Source organism: Oncorhynchus nerka, linkage group LG7, assembly GCF_034236695.1.
Source record: "Oncorhynchus nerka isolate Pitt River linkage group LG7, Oner_Uvic_2.0, whole genome shotgun sequence".
NCBI lineage: Eukaryota > Metazoa > Chordata > Actinopteri > Salmoniformes > Salmonidae > Oncorhynchus > Oncorhynchus nerka.
Genome location: NC_088402.1, coordinates 78,263,552 through 78,285,805, shown reverse-complemented (window position 1 = coordinate 78,285,805; position 22,254 = coordinate 78,263,552). Strand labels below are relative to the sequence as shown.

General features: G+C 41.7%; 2 protein-coding genes across 2 annotated transcripts in view; both read right to left on the bottom strand.

Moving 5' to 3' along the window:
* Positions 1 to 7,369, bottom strand: part of LOC115132451 (probable phospholipid-transporting ATPase IIA) — a 40,763-nt gene extending 33,394 nt beyond the window's left edge. The window contains exons 1-2 of the mRNA XM_029665115.2: positions 7,171 to 7,369; positions 641 to 785 (exon numbers count right to left, since the gene is read on the bottom strand). Coding sequence (XP_029520975.1) covers positions 641 to 785; positions 7,171 to 7,238 — 213 coding nt within the window. The 5' untranslated portion in view covers positions 7,239 to 7,369. The remainder of the gene's footprint in view (positions 1 to 640; positions 786 to 7,170) is intronic.
* Positions 7,370 to 8,161: 792 nt separating this feature from the next.
* sall4 (spalt-like transcription factor 4) lies at positions 8,162 to 16,364 on the bottom strand. The gene is made up of 4 exons (XM_029665114.2): positions 16,150 to 16,364; positions 11,151 to 13,685; positions 10,702 to 11,012; positions 8,162 to 10,504 (listed from the first exon to the last, which is right to left on the bottom strand). Exons 1-4 carry the CDS (start codon positions 16,214 to 16,216, stop codon positions 10,085 to 10,087), a joined length of 3,333 nt encoding a protein of 1,110 aa, XP_029520974.1. The 5' UTR covers positions 16,217 to 16,364; the 3' UTR covers positions 8,162 to 10,084.
* Positions 16,365 to 22,254: the final 5,890 nt, after the last annotated feature.

The following is a 22,254-nucleotide window of genomic DNA, read 5'->3' as shown; positions in this document are numbered from 1 at the left end:
GAGTAATTTCCTCAACTACTGACAGGTGACAGTGAACACTCACAACAAGAATAATGTGTTGATTTGAGAATGTGTGAATTTGCAATGCAAAAAAGGACTGGTCTTCTTGTTTTTCCTACTTTTAATGCATGATTTAATATCCAAAAAGGGCACAATGTTTAAGACTAGATAATGTTTGAAAACCAAATTCATATGAAAATTAAGCTCAGAAAATCAGAAAGTGAAAAAAATGTTCCTTACTATTCTTGCCGTGGTTTAGCTTTAATTAGAGACTCAACAACTACAGTAGAGGCACACTAGTCTATAGGGCACAGGCTAACATGAGTGCTCATTTGATTAGAATCCGTGTCCACCAACCCCCTATTCGAATCTATGGGGTCAGCTCTACTGCTCACTCTCCACTTTGCCACTAAACCGCAAACTCCACTTTGCCACTAAACCAATAACTCCACTTTGCCACTAAACCAATAACTCCACTTTGCCACTAAACCAATAACTCCACTTTGCCACTAAACCAATAACTCCACTTTGCCACTAAACCAATAACTCCACTTTGCCGCTAAACTAATTCCGGGTTGTTGTGTTGTGAATGAGGAGCAGATGGCGGTTGCTTGGTTGACCCGGAGTACCTGACACTCACCCCTGGGAGGAAGGTGAAGAAGTTGTACTTCTGGTTGTTAATGACGTTCCGAGGGTACCTCTGCTCCCTCTTCTCTGGGTGGCCCAGCCACACCGTCCGCGGCCGGAAGTCCCCCATGCCGCAGCACCGAGACCACGGGCAGCACCTGAGGAACACCAGTGTAGTTCATCATTAGGGCTAGTTTCCTGGACACAGGTTAAGCTTACTCCTAGACCTGTACATCACAAAGAGTCTCAGGGTAGTGCAGATGTAGGATCAGTCTTGCCTTTTTATTCATAATGAGTATACGGACAGGGGGGGACAGATCAACACCCCTACTCTGAGATGCTTTTGAACACTGGCCCTAGACTAAAAACAATGCTCAATGAAGAAATTCCCCCAAAAATGCTTTTTAGTCCATGACTAGGAATAATCTGTGTCCGGGAAATTTGCCCTTTTAGAGTTTTCCTCTCACTGAAATGCCACCACAACAATATGTAAATAATACAGTTGAAGTCAGAAGTTTACATACACCTTAGCCAAATACATTTAAACTCAGTTTTTCACAATTCCTGACATCTAATCTTTGTAACAAGTCCCTGTCTTAGGTCAGTCAGGATCACCACTTTATTTTAAGAATGTGAAATGTCAGAATATTAAGAGAGAACGATTTATTTCAGCTTTTATTTCTTTCAACACATTCCCATTGGGTCAGAAGTTCACATACATTCAATCAGTATTTGATAGCATTGCCTTTAAATTGTTTAACTTGGGTCAAACGTTTCGGGTAACCTTGCATAAGCTTCCCACAATAAATTGGGTGAATTTTGGCCCATTCCTCCTGACAGAGCTGGTGTAACTGAGTCAGGTTTGTAGGCCTCCTTGCTCGCACACGCCTTTTCAGTTCTGCCGACAAATTTCCGATAGATGAGATCAGGGCTTTGTGATGGACACTCCAATACCTTGACTTTGTTATTCTTAAGCCATTGGCCACAACTTTGGAAGTATGCTTGGGGTCATTGTCCATTTGGAAGACCCATTTGCGACCAAGCTTTAACTTCTTGACTGATGTCTTGAGATGTTGCTTTAATATATCCACATAATTTTCCTCCCTCATGATGCCATCTATTTGGTGAAGTGCACCAGTCCCTCCTGCAGCAAAGCACCCCCACAACATGATACTCCCACCCTGTGCTTCACAGTTGGGATGGTGTTCTTCGGCTTGCAAGCCTCCCCCTTTTCCTCCAAACATAACGATGGTCATTATGGCCAAACAGTTCTATTTTTGTTTCACCAGACCAGAGGACATTTCTCTAAAAAGTACAATCTTTGTCCCCATGTGCAGTTGCAAACCGTAGTCTGGCTTTTTTATGGATTTTTTGAAGCAGTGGCTTCTTCCTTGCTGAGCGGCCTTTCAGGTTATGTCGATACAGGACTCATTTTACAGTGGATATAGATACTTTTGTACCGGTTTCCTCCAGCATCTTCACAAGATCCTTTGCTGTTATTCTGGGATTGATTTGCACTTTTCGCACCAAACTACATTCATCTTTAGGAGACAGAACGCATCGCCTTCCTGAGTGGTGTGACAGCTGTGTGGTCCCATGGTGTTTATACTTGCATACTATTGTTTGTACAGATGAACGTGATACCTTCAGGCATTTGGAAATTGCTCCCAAAGATGAACCATACTTGGAGGTCTACATTTTTTTTTAAATCTGAGGTCTTGGCTGATTTCTTTTGATTTTCCCATGATGTCAAGCAAAGAGGCACTGAGTTTGAAGGTAGGCCTTGACATACATCCACAGCTACACCTCCAATTGACTCAAATTATGTCAATTAGCCTATCAGAGGCTTCTAAAGCCATTACATAATTTTCTGGTATTTTCCAAGCTGTTTAAAAGGCACAGTCAACTTCTGACCCACTGGAATTGTGATACAGTGAATGAATGATAAGTGAAATAATCTGTCTGTAAACAATTGTAGGAAAAATGACTTGCACAATGTAGATGTCCTAACCGACTTGCCAAAACTATAGTTTGTTAACAAGAAATGTGTGGAGTGGTTGAAAAACCACTTTAATGACTCCAACCTAACTGTATGTAAACTTGCAACTTCAACTGTATGTTTCCTACGGTGGCGTGGAATGCTTCAGTCAAGCAATAGGGCCATAGAGGTGGGTCCTGAGTCGGTAAATATTGTCATCATGTGTTAGGTAGCAAGGCCCTAGTTTCATACACCCTTCAACAAAATATTCCACTTCATTTAAGCAAGCAGCCAGCAGGTAACCTAACCTTATGGCTTGCCATGTGTCACAATGTTCAGATCAAATATTGTATACATATTCTAGATACTAATTACTTGGATAATGAATCACTGACTATGGATGAAGTGAGAAATTTAACCCCTTCTAATTCCAAAAATAGGACGCTGTGTTCAAACTAGGGCTGACTGCTTGCTACAAATTGGATAAATGAAAAATTAGGTTCTGCAAGATATTTAGTATAATGAAGTTACCCTTCCAGATGTGCGAGACAACAACTTCAGAAAAGTCCCCTCTGTATTGGAGTTAGGCAAAAGCATGCATGTCAACTTGATTCATATTGAAATAAAATAAGACATACTGCTCACTTCCACAAAAGATGGAATATGTGAACCAATGAGGTTTACATTAAGAAGTCAAGCTACAGTAGGCCTACTTTATTTTAAAATGGAAATATTACATTTCAAGAACACATATGGAGTTCCTCCAAGGAAACGGAGGACAATCCCCTTTAGTGAATTTAAAAAAATAAAAATAGTGAAACATTAAAAAGTTATCCTTTTTAAATAAAACTACACTAAATATATTCACATCACCAAATGATTGATTAAAACACACTGTTTTGCAATGAAAGTCTACAGCAGCCTCAACAGCACTCTGTAGGGTAGCACCATGGTTTAGCCAGAGGACAACTAGTTTCCGTCCTAGCTCTGGGTACATTGACTTTAATACAAAATCTAGGAGGTTTTGTGGTTCTCTCCCCCTACCAGACACAGTACTTATGACAACTTCCGGAGGACGCCCTCCAACCTATCAGAGCTCTTGCAGCATGAACTGACATGTTGTCCACCCAATCAAATGATCAGAGAATTAATCTAGTAATTTAATCAAAGAGAGACAATAGTTTACTTTTTTTTTTACAAATGAATTTCTTCAAAAATGAAGGAGAAGCAAGAGAGGAGAGCTAGCTATATTTAGTTGTATTTTTTATTAACTTTCCCAAATGCAGACAGCTAGTTTAGCCTACTCAAAACACCTGGCTCAAACAGAGAGGGATGCTATGTTAGCTAGTTGGCTAACTAACACAGGAACTCTTCCAAGTCAAGGTAAGCTTTAGGTTTTATTCATTTATTGCCACGGGGAGCCTCCAGTGTAAATCAAATCAAATTTGATTTGTCACATGCGCCCAATACAACAGCCACTTGATTGGATGTTCAGGAGTCCTACAGCTTTGGGGTAGAAGCTGTTTAGTAGCCTCTTGGACCTAGACTTGGAGCTCCGGTACCGCTTGCCGTACGATAGCAGAGAGAACAGTCTATGACTAGGGTGGCTGGAGTCTGACAATTTTTAGGGCTTTCCTCTGACACCGCCTAGTATAGAGGTCCTGGATGGTAGGAAGCTTGGCCCCAGTGATGTACTGGGCCGTACGCACTACCCTCTGTGGTGCCATGCGATCGGAGGCTGAGCAGTTGCCATACCAGGCAGTGATGCAACCCGTCAGGATGCTCTCGATGGTGCAGCTGTAGAACCTTTTGAGGATCTGAGGACCCATGCCAAATATTTTCAGTCTCCTGAGGGGGAATAGTTTTTGTCGGGTCCTCTTCAAGACTGTCTTGGTGTGCTTGGACCATGTTAATTTGTTGGTCGCCAAGGAACTTGAAGCTCTCAACCTGCTCCACTACAGCCCAGACGACGAGAATGGGGGCATTCTCGGTCCTCATTTTCCTGTAGTCCACAATCATCTCCTTGTATTGATCACATTGAGGGAGAGGTTGTTGTCCGGTCAGGTCATTGACCTCCTTCCTGTCGGTGATCAGGCCTACCTGTGTTGTGTCATCGGCAAACTTAATGATGGTGTTAGAGTCGTGCCTGGCCGTGCAGTCATAAGTGAATAGGGAGTACAGGAGGGGACTGAGCATGCACCCCTGAGGGACCCCAGTGCTGAGGATCAGCGTGGCTGGTGTGTTGTTACCTACCCTTACCAACTGCTTGCTGCTGACTGTACTTGCATGATTGTAGTGGGTTTACTAATGTGTTTGTTCTAATAAGGCTGTAATGTAACAAAACCTGAAAAAGTCAAGTGGAAAGAAGGCTATTCCATGAGAGAAATTGCAAAGAAACTGAAGATCGCTGCTCCTTTCTACTCCCTTCACAGGAGTAGTACACAGCGTTGTATGAGATCTTCAGTTTCTTGGCAATTTCTCGCATGGAATAGCTTTCTGTTTCCAGAACAAGAATAGACTGATGAGTTTCAGAAGAAAGATCTTTGTTTCTGGACATTCTGAGCCTGTAATTGAACCCACAAATGGGCCTCTGTATGCCTATGTAGATATATGATTAAAAAAATCAGCCGTTTCCAGCTACAATAGTCATTTACAACATTAACAATGTCTACACTGTATTTCTGATCAGTTTGATGTTATTTTAATGGACAAAAAATATATATATTTAAAAAACAAGGACATTTCTAAGTGATCCCCAAACCTTTGAACAGTAGTATATATCTCACACACACACACACACACACACACACACACACACACACACACACACACACACACGCACACACGTAAGAACACATGCTCTTTCCATGACAGACTGACCAGGTGAATCCAGGTGAAAGCTATGATCCCTTAGTGATGTCACTTGTTAAATCCACTTCAAATCAGTGTTGATGAAGGGGAGGAGACAGGGTAAAGAATGATTTTTAAGCCTTGAGACATACATTGTGTATGTGTACCATTCAGAGAGGGAACGGGCAATACAAAATATTTAAGTGCCTTTCAATGGGGTATAGGTGCCAGGCTCACCGGTTTGTGTCAAGAACTGCAACGTTGCTGGGTTTTCTACGCTCAACAGTTTCCCATATGTATCAAGAATGGTCCACCACCCAAAGGACATCCAGACAACTTGACACAACTGTGGGAAGCATTGGAGGCAACATGGGCCAGCATTCCTGTGGAACACTTTTGACACCTGGAAGAGTCCATGCCCCAACAAATTGAGGCTGTTCTGAGGGCAAAAGGGGGCTGGGTGTACTCAATATTAGCAAGGTGTTCTTAGTGTTTTGTATACTCTGTGTACACTGAACAAAAATTTAACACAACAATTTCAACGATTTTACTGAGTTACAGTTCATAAGGAAATCAGTCAATTGAAATAAATGCATTAAGGGGGAAGGGGGGTGGGGAGTTACTCAGTATTACGAGGTGTTCCTAATGTTTGGTATACTTAGTGTATATGGTTGCTTATCTTAACTCATTTGCACTTCATTTAAATCTTAACATTGAAATGCTCTGACAAGCACCATCTCTGAGATTGACTCTTCAAATCAAATTGTTTTGGTCACACACATGTTTAGCAGATGTTATTGCGGATGTAGCAAAATGCTTCCTGCCTGAGGGGATGATGGGTACATGAGAGGTGAATAGGGGATGCCCAGACAGGTGTGTAGCCTAGACTTGGGTGGCCTGCATTAGGTTTTACATTAACATTTGTGCAATTTTATGAGGGCAATATTATCATTGCATATCATATCAGGAAATAGGAGTTACAATTATTATTATATATAAAATGCACTGTGTAATAATAAGTCACATCATCCATATTATGTGTCTATCAATAGATAGTCATGGTGGTTTGCTGTCCCCTAAACCAGGGTTTCCCAAACTCGGTCCTGGGGCCCCCCAATGGGTGCATGTTTTTTTTTTGCCTTAGCACAACACAGCTGATTCAAATAACCAATTCATCATCAAGTTTAGATTATTTGAATCAGCTGTGTAGTGCTTGGGCAAAAAACGAAATGTGCAAGGGGCGTGCCCCAAGCCCGAGTTGGGAAACCCTTCCCTATAAACAAGTGCTGATTCTTATAGTAAGGCCTGCCCTGTTTGGGCTGGTTCAACGCAATGACACAAAGAATGTCAGTCAACCATGCCACATTACCCCAACTTAATTTGAAACATAATGCGGAGGGTGTTGTTTTTTTATCGGTCTAAATGCCAATCTAGTCCCATGGATACCTAACAATAGGCGATTAATATTGTACTAGCATCGACAGGACGGACAGCACCCGGAACGATGGATACATATTTCCCTAAACAAGCCCGTCAATGGTTCTTTTAGAAAATAGGTTCGTTTCATCTTGAACGTTTAGAATATACGGTTACAATGGAGATATTCGTCTGTGGGTTTTGAAAACAATTCGTGTTATCAGCCATCGAGCTAAATAACAGCCTAACGTCGTCGTTCTTAACATTTACAGTGTATACAACGTATTTTTTGTTCTTACCCATTCCTGTTTTTATTGTCGTGTCTTTTTTTGTCTCTCACTGGTTGCAAAGCAATATTGTCCGTCATTCCTGCAGCCCCAGCTGACGGTGAAGCCAGACGAAGTCCACCTCGCTGTCTGCGTTCTGGGCGGAGGCTTTTCTGTGTGTCAGTTGCTGCTTGGGGCTTGCTTCAGCTAGTGCCTTGGCTCTTCTCCATCTTGCTTTATCAAATAGGTTAGAATTGGTGTGATGAAATAGTATTTAAAAATATGAACCTATAGGCTTTTTCACATACCATACACATCTCCAAGGGTTTAACATTTGTCGTTTTTTTTCTCTTCATTCCAACAGGCCTAGGGGCTTGTCCAGAGTAATGCACTGATCAAATAACTTTAAGCCAGTAGCCTATGTATGCTCCATCTTGCTCTCCATTTCAAGAGACACATTCGAATAGGATACTTTAAGATTAGGTCTATACCTGCAACACCTCATGGGCCCCGTTTTGGTGGATAATTGTTTTAGTGGTTGGATAACCCTATTAGCTAATTTCATTTTACTAACCATCCGAAGACCGCTCTAGGCTTTGATCAGTCACAAAAACAGATTGTTAGAGAGGGGGGGGGGGGTTATTTTTGAATAGACTGCTAGTTGGATGGAGATGTAAATTTATTTATTTGGATGCAAATTGACTTGGGCGCAAATATTCATTCCTGGTACAAAGTGAGATCAGCAACCAAACCAACAACTCCAAGTGTGTGATCAGAAGGAGACGATATGTAAATCAGGGGTGTGCAAGATGCAAATGAAAAGTAGCAAGAACAGACCCACGTTCTCCAAAGTGCATGCATGCCCTGACAGAGAGCATTTTGTTGGCAGGACTGTAAACAAACTCTTCATAGACAAAACTAAAGAGATCAACTTCATACAAGGAAATGAAAACACTGCAACATCAATCACATGGTTTTCAGAATAAGTCATGGCATGATGGGAACAGAAAACAGAATGCAAACCAAAGTTGGAAAAGTCACCCTGATTTTTATTTTCACAAGACCAGAAAGTAACATTTAGGTGACAAGGAAACTGGAAGGACATAAGACATTTACATTGTAAACAAGCCTAAACAGGCTCAACGTTTCTTCAATTGTAGAGACAACCTCATAGCAGATCTGACATGATTAGATTTTTGTTTAAACAAAGGCACAACATGGTAAATGCATTTTAATGGGGAATGTACAAAAGTATTCTAGAGTTAATCTGCACATTCAGAGTTGTGCAAAGAGTCCAGTGATACATTCATTACAACTCAGTAGATGAGGAATGAAAGCATATCTTTGCTTACCCAGAATGTATCAGAGCGAATATACCTTTGAAGGTAGGTGGAGGAAAAACAAATATCTAAATGAGGTAGAGAGTCACCCCCAAACGCTCTGACATGACACGTGATATAAATTAACAAAAAGGTTAAGATTCAACGGTTGATAAAAGATTGCATAGTAGATTTGCACATTCATCAATCAATGGAGAGAAGTATTGAAATATGTCCCTTAACAAGGTTGGCAATTGAGTGGAATATTGAGTCAAATTCTGAAGTCAACATTTCCAAGTCCTCAAAGTAAGAAAAGATGACAAATCAGTGATGTGCCCTCTAATATGACCACCAAGGTAAACAAAGTCAAGCTGGATGGTTTTGAAAATTATAAGATTAACAAAATGTGAAGAAATTTAAAGTGCAGGTATGATTGAGAGAATTCTGCTTTATATGGTTGCCCCCCAAATTGCATCATATACACATATGGTGCACTACCTTCAGCCAGGGCAAAAGTAGTGCACTAGGGAATACCGTGTCATTTAAAACACACCCATATCCTTCAGAAAACAACCCACCGAAAGACGCAGAAGCTCTGCTGGTCGACAAAGGTTAATGGAAGCAAAAATTAAACAATAATGAACAGATCTTTGTAAATATGAGAAGGGGGGTTTGGGGAGCACAATATGCTACATGGACAAACAGTATCAGTCAAAAGTAACCATTACAATCGTGTGGTGCTTAAAAAAAAGACAATAGAGCAACAATTCCAATTCTAGCTAGGCACTTGGCATGAGGTTTTTCAGTTTTAGAGAGAAAGGCAAAGAAATGACTGTCTCAACATATGTAACGTAACTGGAAAAAGTATTAACCTCCAAAATGGACAACTGAGCAAATCAGTAAGCCTATCTGGATCAAACAAAAGTACATGACACCTGACAGAACTCTCAGTAGACCACCTCAGAGCATCTCCAAAAGATTCCCTCAAACATCGGGATAAATTGTTGGCCATTACATAAACTTCCTAAAATGTATTGCACACAATAGGAGTGCCAAAGAGTTATGTACTGTGCAGAGGAATCAGAATAACTACTTGTTTATCGGCACTAAAACAATGGTGTACACAGTCATAAACTGAAGATTTTCTAACACTAGACAAAATCATTCCAAGTACAGGTTCTTCCATCGGGGAGGGAGACATTACGAATCAAAGCAGTTTCAGGTAAGCCAGACATTCAACTTCTGGATACAAAACTAAAAAAAGGTCACGCACAGAAATATCCGCATATAGAGAAAAAAATAAAACAGTAAATACAACTATAGTAGTTATATCTAGTTCAACTAAATACAACACTTAAGGGATGAATTGTTCAAATGACAGGTTAGTGAAGAGCTGCATCGTTTAATTTACTGAGAGTTTCAAATAGGCTTTGCAAAAACCAGAAATCTTCAGCGAGGGTTAAGGACTCTCTCCTAAAAGTGTTGGAATAGCTCATGTTTATTGTACCTGGACCTAGTGGCAAATTTGAGCCAACATTGCTACTATGAACATTCAAAAATCTGCACACAATCAATGAAAAAAAAAAAACTAAGCAACACCAATAAAACTGCCTTCTCCCATTTCAAAACTAGTTCACTGCAATTTTCCCTTCCTCCATGAAATGTGCGAACTGAGATTTGGCCACACTCTCTGAGCCATTCTTCTCAATCTCTGCCATGGTGGCAGGCTGGCCAGAGTGGGACCCATCCATTTCCATCAGGCCTCCAGTCGAGTTGAACAGAGGACCACCGGCCAGGCTACCAGGCATACCACCATTTTGGATCACAGAGATCTCGTTAGTCTTCATGGACAAGCCGTTGGTGAAAGCAGCAGCATACTGGTTCCACAGAGACTGGTCGAAGTTCATTGGCTGAGGATCCAGTTCCTTGGGAGGTGGCATTATGTTGCCAGACTCTGAGCTCATGGCCATCAGGGCCATGGGGTTGTCCAGAGAGAGGCGCTGGCCACGCCTCACAGAGCTGTTCCACATGTGAGTTGTGACATGCACCTAAAACAATTATACATATTAGAACACAAAAAAAGTGCCAATGTTCATAAAATCATGATCCAGAATGGATTACTACAGAAAATTACTTACAAATACCTCCTTTTTGTTGCATATACATTACAAAAGTATCATACCAGACCAGAGTCCTTGAAAGATTAAGGCTTTTACAGCATTTCTCTTCTATGAAAGAACCTTACCTTGAGGTTGCCTCTAGTGGTGAAGGCCCTGCCACAGACTGTGCAGCCGAAGGGCTTCTCTCCAGTGTGGGTCCTCTCATGGATCTGCAGGGCACTGGCAGAGGAGAAGTTTTTGCCACAGGAGTTACAGAGGTGCTGCTTGCTGGATCTACGGGGAGCACTTGAGCTGTCCCTTGGCTGCCCTCCTGCTCCCTGGGGCATCTGGGAGCCAAATAGAGAGCTCATGCCCATGGAGCTCTCTGGGGGAATCTGCATCTCCAATTGGACCAGACTGGAGGGCACCCTCATGAAAGGAGGCAAATGGCTGGGAGCTGTTGAGTAGGAGAAGATTCCAGTTAATAAACAATACTCCCAGATTACTCCCGAGTCAACCTACACTTAAAACCCTAAAGAGAATGCCATTGATTTATAATACAGCACATTCTAAACAAAGTTGTTTAAACACTTACCATACTCTCCATTAGTGAAGTAGAGGCCAGGCTCTTCTTTTATGTTTTTTGGGGTGAAGCTGGGTGCCGTCAGGTCCAGAGCGCCATTGGACTCGCCGCTGTCAGAGTCTGGTCTAGGCCTGTTCCGAGTGTAATCCTCAGGGAAGGCTAACTCGGGGGACTTTGACTTGCTGCTTCCCACATGGCTGTTGACTGGGGATGAGGAGTGGAAGGAGACAGGGTCTGAGGCGGTGGGGCTGCGGCCGCTCTGGTACTCTTGCTCCCGGAGGCTCTCGGAGGCTGAGGTGAACTCTTTGGGGGGCACTCCATCGCTCTCTGAAGCGGTGCTGCTTTGGGGCTGCAGGTTGAGAGATGAGGTGAGGTTCTTCATATGGTTCTCCAGTGCCGCTATGCTGGAGAACACAGAGGATGGAGGGGCCTGATGGGGTTGGTGCGGTTCCTCAGACACAGATGGCGGGAGAGAATCTGAGGTTTTGCTTGGCTTCTCCTGAGAGTCAAGCTCTGTGTATTGGTCTTCCATGCTCTCAAAGCCGTTTAAGTCCATGGACTTCTCGTCGGGCAGAGGGGAGTTCATTTCTTCAGAGGCCTCTAACTGAGTCTCTGGCATGGGGGTGTTGGGGATCTGGCCTCCCATGTGCATGCGGATGTGCTGCTGGAGAACCACAGCATTGGTGAACTTCTTCTGGCAGATGGGGCAGGAGTGTTGCATCTTGAGGGGTGTGTTGGCCCGATGGACACTGTAATGAGCTTTGAGGTTGCCCTTGGTGGAGAAGGCACGGCCGCAGATCTTACACTTGTAGGGCCGCTCACCCGTGTGTGTACGGTAATGCATCTTCAGGGAGCTTTGGCAGCTGAGCACTCGGTGGCAGATGTAGCACTCGTTTGGGTCATTGGTCCTCTTCTCCAGCCCATCCACCATCTGCTGTAATTTGGCCGTTTCAGAGCCTTCATGGTCGCCGGGAGGGTCTTTGCCATTCATGTGATGCAGCGCTCCCATTTGCTCGTTAGATACCTGGTGGTGCTGATCAGAGCCCATTTCGTGATTGAACGCATTTGAGGAAATTGATGCTCCGTCACTTCCTGATGATGCCGGTCTTTGGGAGAACGGGTCGCTCCTGAAACCTTCAAATGAAGGCTTGAACCCCTGCAGTGCTGATGGGTGGAAACCTGGAGACGGGATGCCAAGCATTGGCTTCATGTCCACCATGTTGGATTCTTCAATTGGCATTGACATGCCATACGGAATTCCGCTGCTGGTGGGAATGTTGTCAAGGTGTTCTGGCACAGGGTGTGGGTTCATCCTGATGTGAGGGTACTTCTCCTTGTGTCTCTGGAAATGCACTTTGAGGTTTCCTTTAGTTGTGAAGCGGTTTCCGCAGATGTTACATTTAAATGGTCTTTCTCCAGTGTGCGAGCGCAAATGGATCTGGAGCCCGCTGTCGTTCCCAAAGGTTTTCCCACAGTATTTACACTTGTGCTTGTACATGCTGTCACCACCAGACCCTTTTTTAGACTCTGGCATGTTTGGGATCTTGCTCTTTACTTTCTTAGAGTGATCCATCCCTAACGAGAGGCCAGTGAAGGGACTTTGAAAGGCCTTGGAGCCTGGTGATTGAGGCAGTAACACTGGTAGGCGGTTGCCAAGGTCTGGAAGCCCCTTCAAGATATCAGCTTTGGAGGGCATTGGCCCCAGTCCTCCAGCCAGTGAGGTGGGGTTGCTGTTGGACTGGGGTAGTTTGCCCTGTTTGAGGGACTCTATCGAGAGACTCTGGCGGCTAGTCCTCTTACTGATCAGGGCTGCTGCAGCAGAGAGCTGCTGGGAGAGGTGAGCTCCTAGGGCTTTAAGAGGGTCAACTGCTGCCCCTTTGGCTGAGTGGAGGCTCTGTGGAGCCATCATGGCCACCTGGATACGGATCTGCTCAGTCAGGTGGATCTGTTGGATCTGCTGCTGCTGAAGAGCCACCAGCTGTTCCAGGATCATGGGGATGGCTTTCAAGGCCTCCTGGGACGTCTGTGCAGACCTGCGGTTGTTCAAACCAACGTTCGATGAATGCTGAGTGACGGCCACTTTGGTGCCAGGCATGGACTCCAAGGTGACGTTTGAATCTTGGAGTTTGGATGAGGTCTGGCTCTGATGGTGACTAATTTCAGGCCTGGGACTATCAGACATCTCTACCTGGTCTTGTTTGGGTGGTTGTTCCGCACCGTTTATTTTAGGTTCTTCCTCGTCATCCATCCTTTCCATAGACTCTGCATTGGACTTTGATAGACAATTACTTCTGGGCTGGCAGTCCCTGTGGTCATTTTGGAAGTCACCAGGGGAGTCTCCTTGTGAGACCTCCTCTGGTACTTCTCTCCCCTCGCCATCTTTCACGATGACTGCCTCGTGACTTTTAGTGCAATTATTCTGATGTTCGAGAAATTCAGCCTCGTTGAAAAATTCAGCACAGCATTTGGTGCAGACCTTCGCTGTGTCCATTCGAAACCTCTTCACCTCATTTCCAACCTCTTCAGTTTGACCATCTTGTAGAACCCCTGTAATGAAAATAAGTAGGGAAATCTCAGGTTAAAACCATTAAAATAACAACCAACTACAGCCAAAGTATAAATTCATTAGTCTGAATATAAATTAAGTCTTAGTCTGTATATAATTTAAAGTCTGTATATACATTCAATTCAATCAATTATTTATATACTGTACTTTAATTTCAGTCACACACACAAATGCATTTTAAATATACCAAAGGTTGCATTCAAATACTGCAATAACTAATGGCCTCATCTACAAAAGAAAGTATGCTTTTGGTGGGCAAAGCTTGAATCAAAGGTCTACATTCACGAAAGGCATTTCATCAGATTTCCAGTCAATGCATTGCGAACATGAGGGTTTAGTGCAATTTGGGCTCAGTGCACAACTGGCCCAGCAGAGGGCAACATCTGACTTGAGACAAAAACAGGGGCAACCTGGCTATACTGAAACTAATTTCGATGTAGAAACTGAAATGCATTCCTATAGCCAATCCTTATAATAAAGTATAATTGCTAACATGTTAACCCATACCATATTGTATGGGCCTGTAATAACCAGCCCGAATTTGCCACAATAATTAAATAATCGTTAGTAACGTATAAACTGCTCCAGAATCTGTTTTCAGCGTCAGAGAAGAGACACGTCATAGTTCCACTCATCGTCGCGACATCGCTAACGCACTGATACAGGGGCAGGTCAGGTGTTAACTATTAAACAATATTGTCTACATAACCGGCACTTAAATGTAATTCACAACCAATTATATATAAATGACATGTGCTTATGCCCAGCAATGTCTTCACACCAGTTGAAATGTCTTTAACTTTCACACCCAGAAAAGATCAGGGGAAATCGCCCGCATATCAACATCTCATTTACATGCAGTGTAAATTCGAGAAACTTCTAGCAAAATGGAACACGTGAACCGGTATCAATCCTAAAGTGATAATTTTAAGTGTGTCTGCCCACCCGAGGCAATTTAACAACCAGTCGCATACTCAAATGCTAATGTACTCGACTGAGGGGGAGGGGAAGGGAGGAGGCGAGGGGGTGTAGACCGCCTGTCTGCATTCTTCCAACGCAATTGTTGCTGGATTTGCTAATCGCTCAGTGGGGAGGGTGAAAGTTGCAAATGGCATTGTAGGTCGACTATTCAGAATCCGTTCATTGTCAAAGAAGTTGCCAATGTTGCAGTGCATAATGACACAGTAGGCAGCGGGAGGAGGACGTTACCTTATCAATCACTATGCAAAAGTGGTCGATTATGACAAGCAGCAATGAACCCCCCAACAACCCGCAAAATGAGGGTAAAACAAGTTAAGAAAAAAAAACTATTTCGATTTAAGTCGGGATATGAAATGATATCAAACAAAACAAAGATCAGAAAAGATTGACTTCACAACGTGTGTCCCTCGAATCATATGACCACTTGGTGGCGCAGAAATTCTATCAGATCACCTGGTCTTATAGTTCAATATGGCACAAGGTGAAACCACACAGGGGTTGCCAGTTAAAATGAATGTACGTTGATACATTGTATCAAACAGAACATATAGCTATTTTCTGATCAAAGAACACATGCGCTCTCCCAATCAAAGCGGTCTACCTGTACGTGGCATTAGTAGGCGATAATCATTTATGAAAGGTGATGTTCATTACTATAGCAACACAAACCGCACCCCCACCCCTTGCTTGCCTACAAACCTACCACTACAGGTCCGTCCATCCCCCCACCTCTCCACATATGTAGGAAAGAAAACAGTCATGCGTTAAACTGGGGGATTTATTGCTTTCAGGTCAGCTTACTCCCGAGTCACAATTCATACTGTCCGACACTTTTGTTGTTGTTAAATGCCACATAACACACTACATCATATTCCATATACACCTACCTAATGATGTAAAGCTACCTACAGAGCAAATATATTAGTAGGCTATTCAGACACCACATGCAATACAATCTAATGCCCTAAATGGAGTTAAATTAGGCCTACGTAAAAAAATAAACAAATCATAAGACGTGCAACTGGTTCTAAAAGATACTCATATCCTACAACGTTCACGTTAGTGATATTCAGCCAGATATTCCTGTTTAGTATTTCATAGGTAACATTTTGGAAAAATCTACTGAAGTTTAAAGAAAAGTTAAAAGGCAATGTCGTTTAGAGTGGGCTTCTGGTTCACTGACAAAGACAATCGATTAATCAAATTGGTCAAATGTTTGCAGTTAAGAAACTCATATGTATCCTATTTTTGCAACAAACAAAACAAAAACAGTTGAAAACTTAAACTCGTAAGTTTATTCATGAAAAAGTGTGGTCGGTTCCAAGGGTCATGATCCAGCCAGGTCAATGTGCGAGGAGAAACAATGTATCACTTTCCAATTAGAATGTTGATATCTTGCAACATTGTATAAATATTACCCTGCGCGACTCTTTCTAAAAGTACTTTATCAGTACAAAAACTCACCCTTTTCTGACGAACCGGGATCATCGGAATTAATTTGCTGTGGTTTAGCTTGCTTACGCCTCGACATGGTGCAAACATCGGGAACAAACAGTAACACAATTTTCTTCCCTTCTTTACAAATTCTTCGGGTTGTAAAATTAGCTCCTCAAGTAGAAATGCGCATGTCAACGTAATTATTAGTATCAATAATGCATTGCGATGTATCATGGTTCTCTGACAGCTGATTGGCTCCAGTCCAAGTGCTTACACATTATTCAAATAGGGCCCATTGATGAGAAAAGCAGTGCCATAAGGGGGCGTGAGATGCGATACTAGTAGATAGACGGTGATGGAGGGAGGGAGGGAGGGAGGTACAGGAGATACAGATCTAAACCTACCTTATCTGCCATACTTTATCTATGGAAATATTGTCACTTGGATAATCATAATAATATCATTCAACTCCAAAAGTTTGTTTAGAGTACTCATTAGAACAGTATATTTCATAATGTAGAACAATTTTAAATACCTTTGATAAAAAAAAAATCCCACGCAGACATGTTGGTTCATATTAATCTGTCCTTTTCTTCCAACATGCAGTCAAATATATTATTTATGATCCATTAACCCTGCACGCTATCCTTTGCATGTGATCTAGTTGAGCTAAATATAAAATTATTGTGACAATGTCCCCCCAAAAATATATTAAGATCATTCGTTAAAGTATTTACATTATCATTTTTTAAATTGATTTACCAATTACTCCCATGGGCTCCCGAGTGGCGCAGCGATCTAAGTGAAAATCAAATCAAACTTTATTTGTCACATGCCCTGAATACAACAAGTGTAGACCTTACCGTGAAATGCTTACTTACAAGCCCTCAACCAACAGTGCAGTTCAAGAAGGCACTGCATCTCAGTGCTAGAGGCGTCACTACAGACCCTGGTTCGATTCCAGGCTGTATCACAAACGCCCGTGATTGGGAGTCCCATAGGGCAGCGCACAATTGTCACAGCGTCGTCCGGGTTAGGGTTTGGCTGGGGTAGGCTGTCAATGTTAAGAATTTGTTCTTAACTGACTTGCCTAGTTAAATAAAGGTTAAATAAATTTAAAAAATACCAATAACTTTAGGGAAAGAATTTCTGGTTACTGAAATATAGTTTGTATCATTATTCAAATCATTATAATTGGTTTAAATCACATGCAAGAGGAGTACAGACAGAAAACAGACTCTTTGGCCCAGAGTCCATTAACTCTGACTTTCCATCATAATAGTCAGGGTCAAGACCCCTACTATCCAGAAACTGTAATATCATTGTAGGTGTGGTGAACCATACTGCTATGATGACTAAAATGCTATAATGTACAGTATTTTGGGGAGAAGTCTTTGAGCAGTATATACTTTGTTTGTGTGCCATATGTCAGTTCAGTGCCACAATTCAGATAGCGTATGTACAATCCAATGAGAGGATATCCAGATCAGGCAGCTGAGGGGAGGACGGCTCATAATAATATCTGGAACAGCGCTAATGGAATGGTATCAAACACATAGAAACCATGTTTGAAACCATTCCAGTAATTCCGCTCCAGCCATTACCACGAGCCCGTCCTCCCTAATTAAGGTGCCACCAACCTCCTGTGATCCAGATGGTACATGTGATCTACAATCCCCGTTCAAAAACTCAAACACATTGTTAGAGCTGCAATCCTTGAAGCTCATTCCAACAACAAATAACCATTGTCTGGAAATTTCTATGGTCTCCCTCAAATTCAAGATTCACTCTGATTTACACATTATTTACTGTAATTCAACTTGATTATCCTTCAAGGAAAAATGCATAGCTTTGGATGTAAAATTAACATATTTCTCTTTGTCATTAGACCATCTGAGTTCTGGTAAATTGTCAAGGTGATAAAGAATGTATTGCCCACTGAACTCATAAAAGGATAGGCCAACCTATTTTACCTACTCAAACCCCCTTTCCACTGTCAGCCATCTTCAAAAAAAGGGGACTGCTCTAAAATAAAATGGGATGGGGGTATTCAAAGCAAAAATGCTTAAATAAGTAAGGACATGAGTAAGTATCTCTGTCCCAGATTTCAGACCACCCCATTACCCTCCATATCGTCGTGTATGGTGGGAGGTGTTCAAGGTTTCCATGCACTATGGACATGGAATTGATTCCATTCAGTAGAAAGACGACAACAAATCAAACAGCTAAAAGGCACATACAAACTTTAGCCACGGCAGAGAGAAATAGATTAATTTTATATCCAAAGACATGCATTTTTCCTTGAAGGATAGTAAAGTTGATTTACAGTAAAGAACATGATAATCAGAGTGAAATTTTAATTTGACGGAGACCATAGAAATTCACTAAGTCTATGGTTATTTACGGTTTCTGTAACTGTCTGATGAACGGGAGAAAAAAAATGTCTTTGTCGATGACTGAGAGACAAAGAAAAGTCCATACAGGTACATCCAGAAAAACAAAAGTATTTTACTTAGGGACTGACTGAAGGTGAAAAAGAAGGGAGTGTTGTCTAGACGCTTTATAGCCCCAATAAGAAAACTATGCTTGAATACACTCTGTTTCTGTTTCGTTCAAATGAAACAATTCAAAACTGTTGGCTTTTGTGCCATAAATCTGAAATGGTGGGAACCAAAGGGACACTAACAAAAAATACAACATTTCATTATGAATTTAACATAAACATGCATCCTTAAGGCATTGCATTGCTCTCAACTGTAAGCACCAGAAGCATCAACACCATAAGAAAAGTAAAACTTTCTTTAGCTCAATATTTGATGTACTTATTTGACTAGGATATACAAAATAATGAGAGCAAAAATAAATACATCTACTGAAATGACTTTAACGATTATTCTTTGACCACATTACAGTTTTGTTACTGTAAACGGTTTCATCAAGAGGTGAACCAAGTAAAGGATGTTTCCTCTTATGTTTCCTTATGTTAGGAAATAATGCATTACTTGTAATTCATCTTCATTTTGTATTGTAATAAAGCGTGTTTACTTGAGGGACAATAGGGTGTTATTGACGTATGCCCAAACATTTGTTGATGTATCGGTGTTATTTTAAAAATCCCACTTTATAATCAAAATGTTAATATTGGAGCCTGCTTTATAAATAGCTTTAAATAAGTTGTCTCTTTGTGTCCATAGTTCCTGCACTCTAATCACATACTTTGATGAGTGATTGAATGCAGAAAGTTGCCTGTCAAATGGCAGTTTATTATTGTGTAGAAAAATGAAGAAAAGTAGCATTCTCCTGAGGAGTGACCTTGTGTGAAATACTGAGACATCCATAGTTACCAGGATCCTCTGACCATTTCAACAAGGGATCTTCAGATTTTCTTCTTGCCGTTTTGAGTGTTTTCCCAGATCTTATTTGGATTATTTTCTCCTTTCTTGGTGTACCTTCTTTGGTTGCATCTGAAATCCTTCCTCCCCACAAGAAACATAAATAACATCATTAAAGGAAAACTCTGTCCAAAAACTATGTTTTGATATTTGTTTCATTAGTCCATTGTTGACATAGTCCCAAAGGACTAATGAAACAAATACCAAAGTATTGTTATTGGGTGGAGTTTTCCTTTAAGAACAGACAAAGGAGAGAGCAACAGTTAACATGCAAAAAAATTGATTTCAATGAAACGGACGGGCAATGTTGAAGAAAGACTGTTCTCCATGATTGTGTAACCGTCTATACACATAGTGCAACACCGCCTTATCTCAGCTCACTGGTCACCATAGCAACATCCACCCATAGCACACGCTCCAGTAGGTATATTTCACTGGTCATCCCCAAAGCCAACATCTCCTTTGGCCGCCTTTCCTTCCAGTTCTCTGCTGCCAATGACTGGAACGAATTGCAAAAATCACTGAAGTTGGAGACTTATGTCTACCTTATTATAACTTCAAGCATCAGCTGTCAGAGCAGCTTACCGATCGTTGCATCTGTACACAGCCCGTCTCTAAACAGCCAATCAAACCAACTACCTACCTCATCCCCATATGGCCTATTTATTTGCACCCACTGCATACAGATTTTCTATTATGTTATTGACTGTACGTTTGTTTATCCCATGTGTAACTGTGTTGTTTTTGTCACACCGCTTTCCTTTTTCTTGGCCAGGTCACAGTTGTAAATGAGAACTTGTTCTTAACTGGTCTACCTGGTAAAATAAAGGTGATTCTTTTTTTCTTTTTTTAAAGTGTTATCCAGCAAATGCAAAGGCTTTCATCAACCGATCCATAGTGTTAGGTTGTTTTCAATCGATCAGAAAACACCCTTTGTAACTTTTCCCTTTTTCTTAACACATGTAGGCCTATTTAGTTATTTTGTTGGCCAACTTCAGAATCGAGATTGAGGGCATTGAGGTGTAAAAGCATGGGGTTTGAGAAGGTTTCACAAGTTGAAGCTCGGATGTTGTCTATTTAAAAAAAACAGTGCTATGTCATGGTTGTGAGGCATGGAGGGAACTCTAAATGATTTCCAAAGAGTTTCAAGTATGAATTTGGCGTATAGAACCACTATTTCTCAGTGGAATAGTATTGTTCTTCACATCATTGAAGACCGTGTTTGGGAAACACTGGTCTAAGGAAGACTAGTTTCAGAGAGTTATACAAAACATTCATAATACAAGGAACATTTTAGATCAATAGTATAGTTAACTACTTAATAAATGCAGACATGGTTCCAACACCTGGGTGAAACATGATGTGAACTGAGTCCCACACAGGAAGTGCAATTTACACAGGCCTTCAGATAGAGATGTGAGTCTTCAAAGATAACAAGATGACTGCTTATTTGTCTCACACCACTGAATGGGAGGTGGATGTGGGGGTTGGGCTCCAAGAGGAAAGTATGTGCCACAGCATTCCACAAACAACTCAGCAGTAACCTCTTGGGCTTTTGTCTTTTGAGTTGTCTGTCTGAGTATTGTAAGTGGGTGTGGACAGTGCAAAACTACAAACTTTATGACATAATTTTCTCTCAGTGGTTGAGGTCATTTCACATGTGAAAGAAGGAAAAGAGCTTTGTGATTTGTTATCTTTTTATTTACGGTGTTGGTAGTAGTCATGTATCCACCTAGCTCACCCACATGAGTGTGTGAATGTGTGTCGGTAGTGTGACTGTGATGGAGGGAACAGGAGGAGGGCGGTAGGTGGGGGGAGAGTGATCAGCGCAGGATCCCACACATGGCTGTAATTTAATGGAAAATTACCCACCAGGTTCCTGTCCAGAGAAAAACACACTAATAGTCAGGCTTTTGTTATTGCACGACTATGACAACTGCTCCCATCAACAAACAATAAAGTGTTGAGGGAACAAGGACTTACTGTATGTATGGAGGGTTCCCTGCTGTGCCTACTTCTCACCTGCAGTGGATGATTGACCACATTATTTATGAGTCTATATTTACAAGCCAATAGTAAAACATGACTGGATTGACTGCATGGGATGTGAGATCCATTTTCTGTCTTTCCATTCAAAAAATGAAAAAGCATACTCATTCATTAGACTTAAAAACAGTAAAGAGTACATATTAAGGGCTCTCGTAAATGCATTCACAATGTATCAGCGATATAGTTGGGGTGGCAGGGTAGCCTAGTGGTTAGAGCGTTGGACTAGTAACCCGAAAGGTTGCAAGTTCAAATCACCAAGCTGACAAGGTACAAATATGTCATTCTGCCCTGAACAAGGCAGTTAACCCACTCAATTTCTCTAGCACTTTTCTTCTCTCAGTATCCGACACCACATCAACCAACGCCAAGGTAGCTAGCGACACACCAAAGGAAAATGGCATTATTTCAGTGATCACAATTTTTTCCCTTTATTTTACTAGGCAAGTCAGTTAAGAACAAATTCTTATTTTTACCAAAGGCAGTCATTGAAAATAAGAATATGTTCTTAACTGACTTGCCTAGTAAAATCAAAAAAATAGTGATGACTGAAATAAAGCCATTTTCCTTTGGTGTGTCGCTAGCTACCTTGGCGTTGGTTGATGTGGTGTCGGATACTGAGAGAAGAAAAGTGCTAGAGAAATTGAGACACAGCAAACACAGAGCCAGGCAGTCACCATCAAGCTGTGAGTCA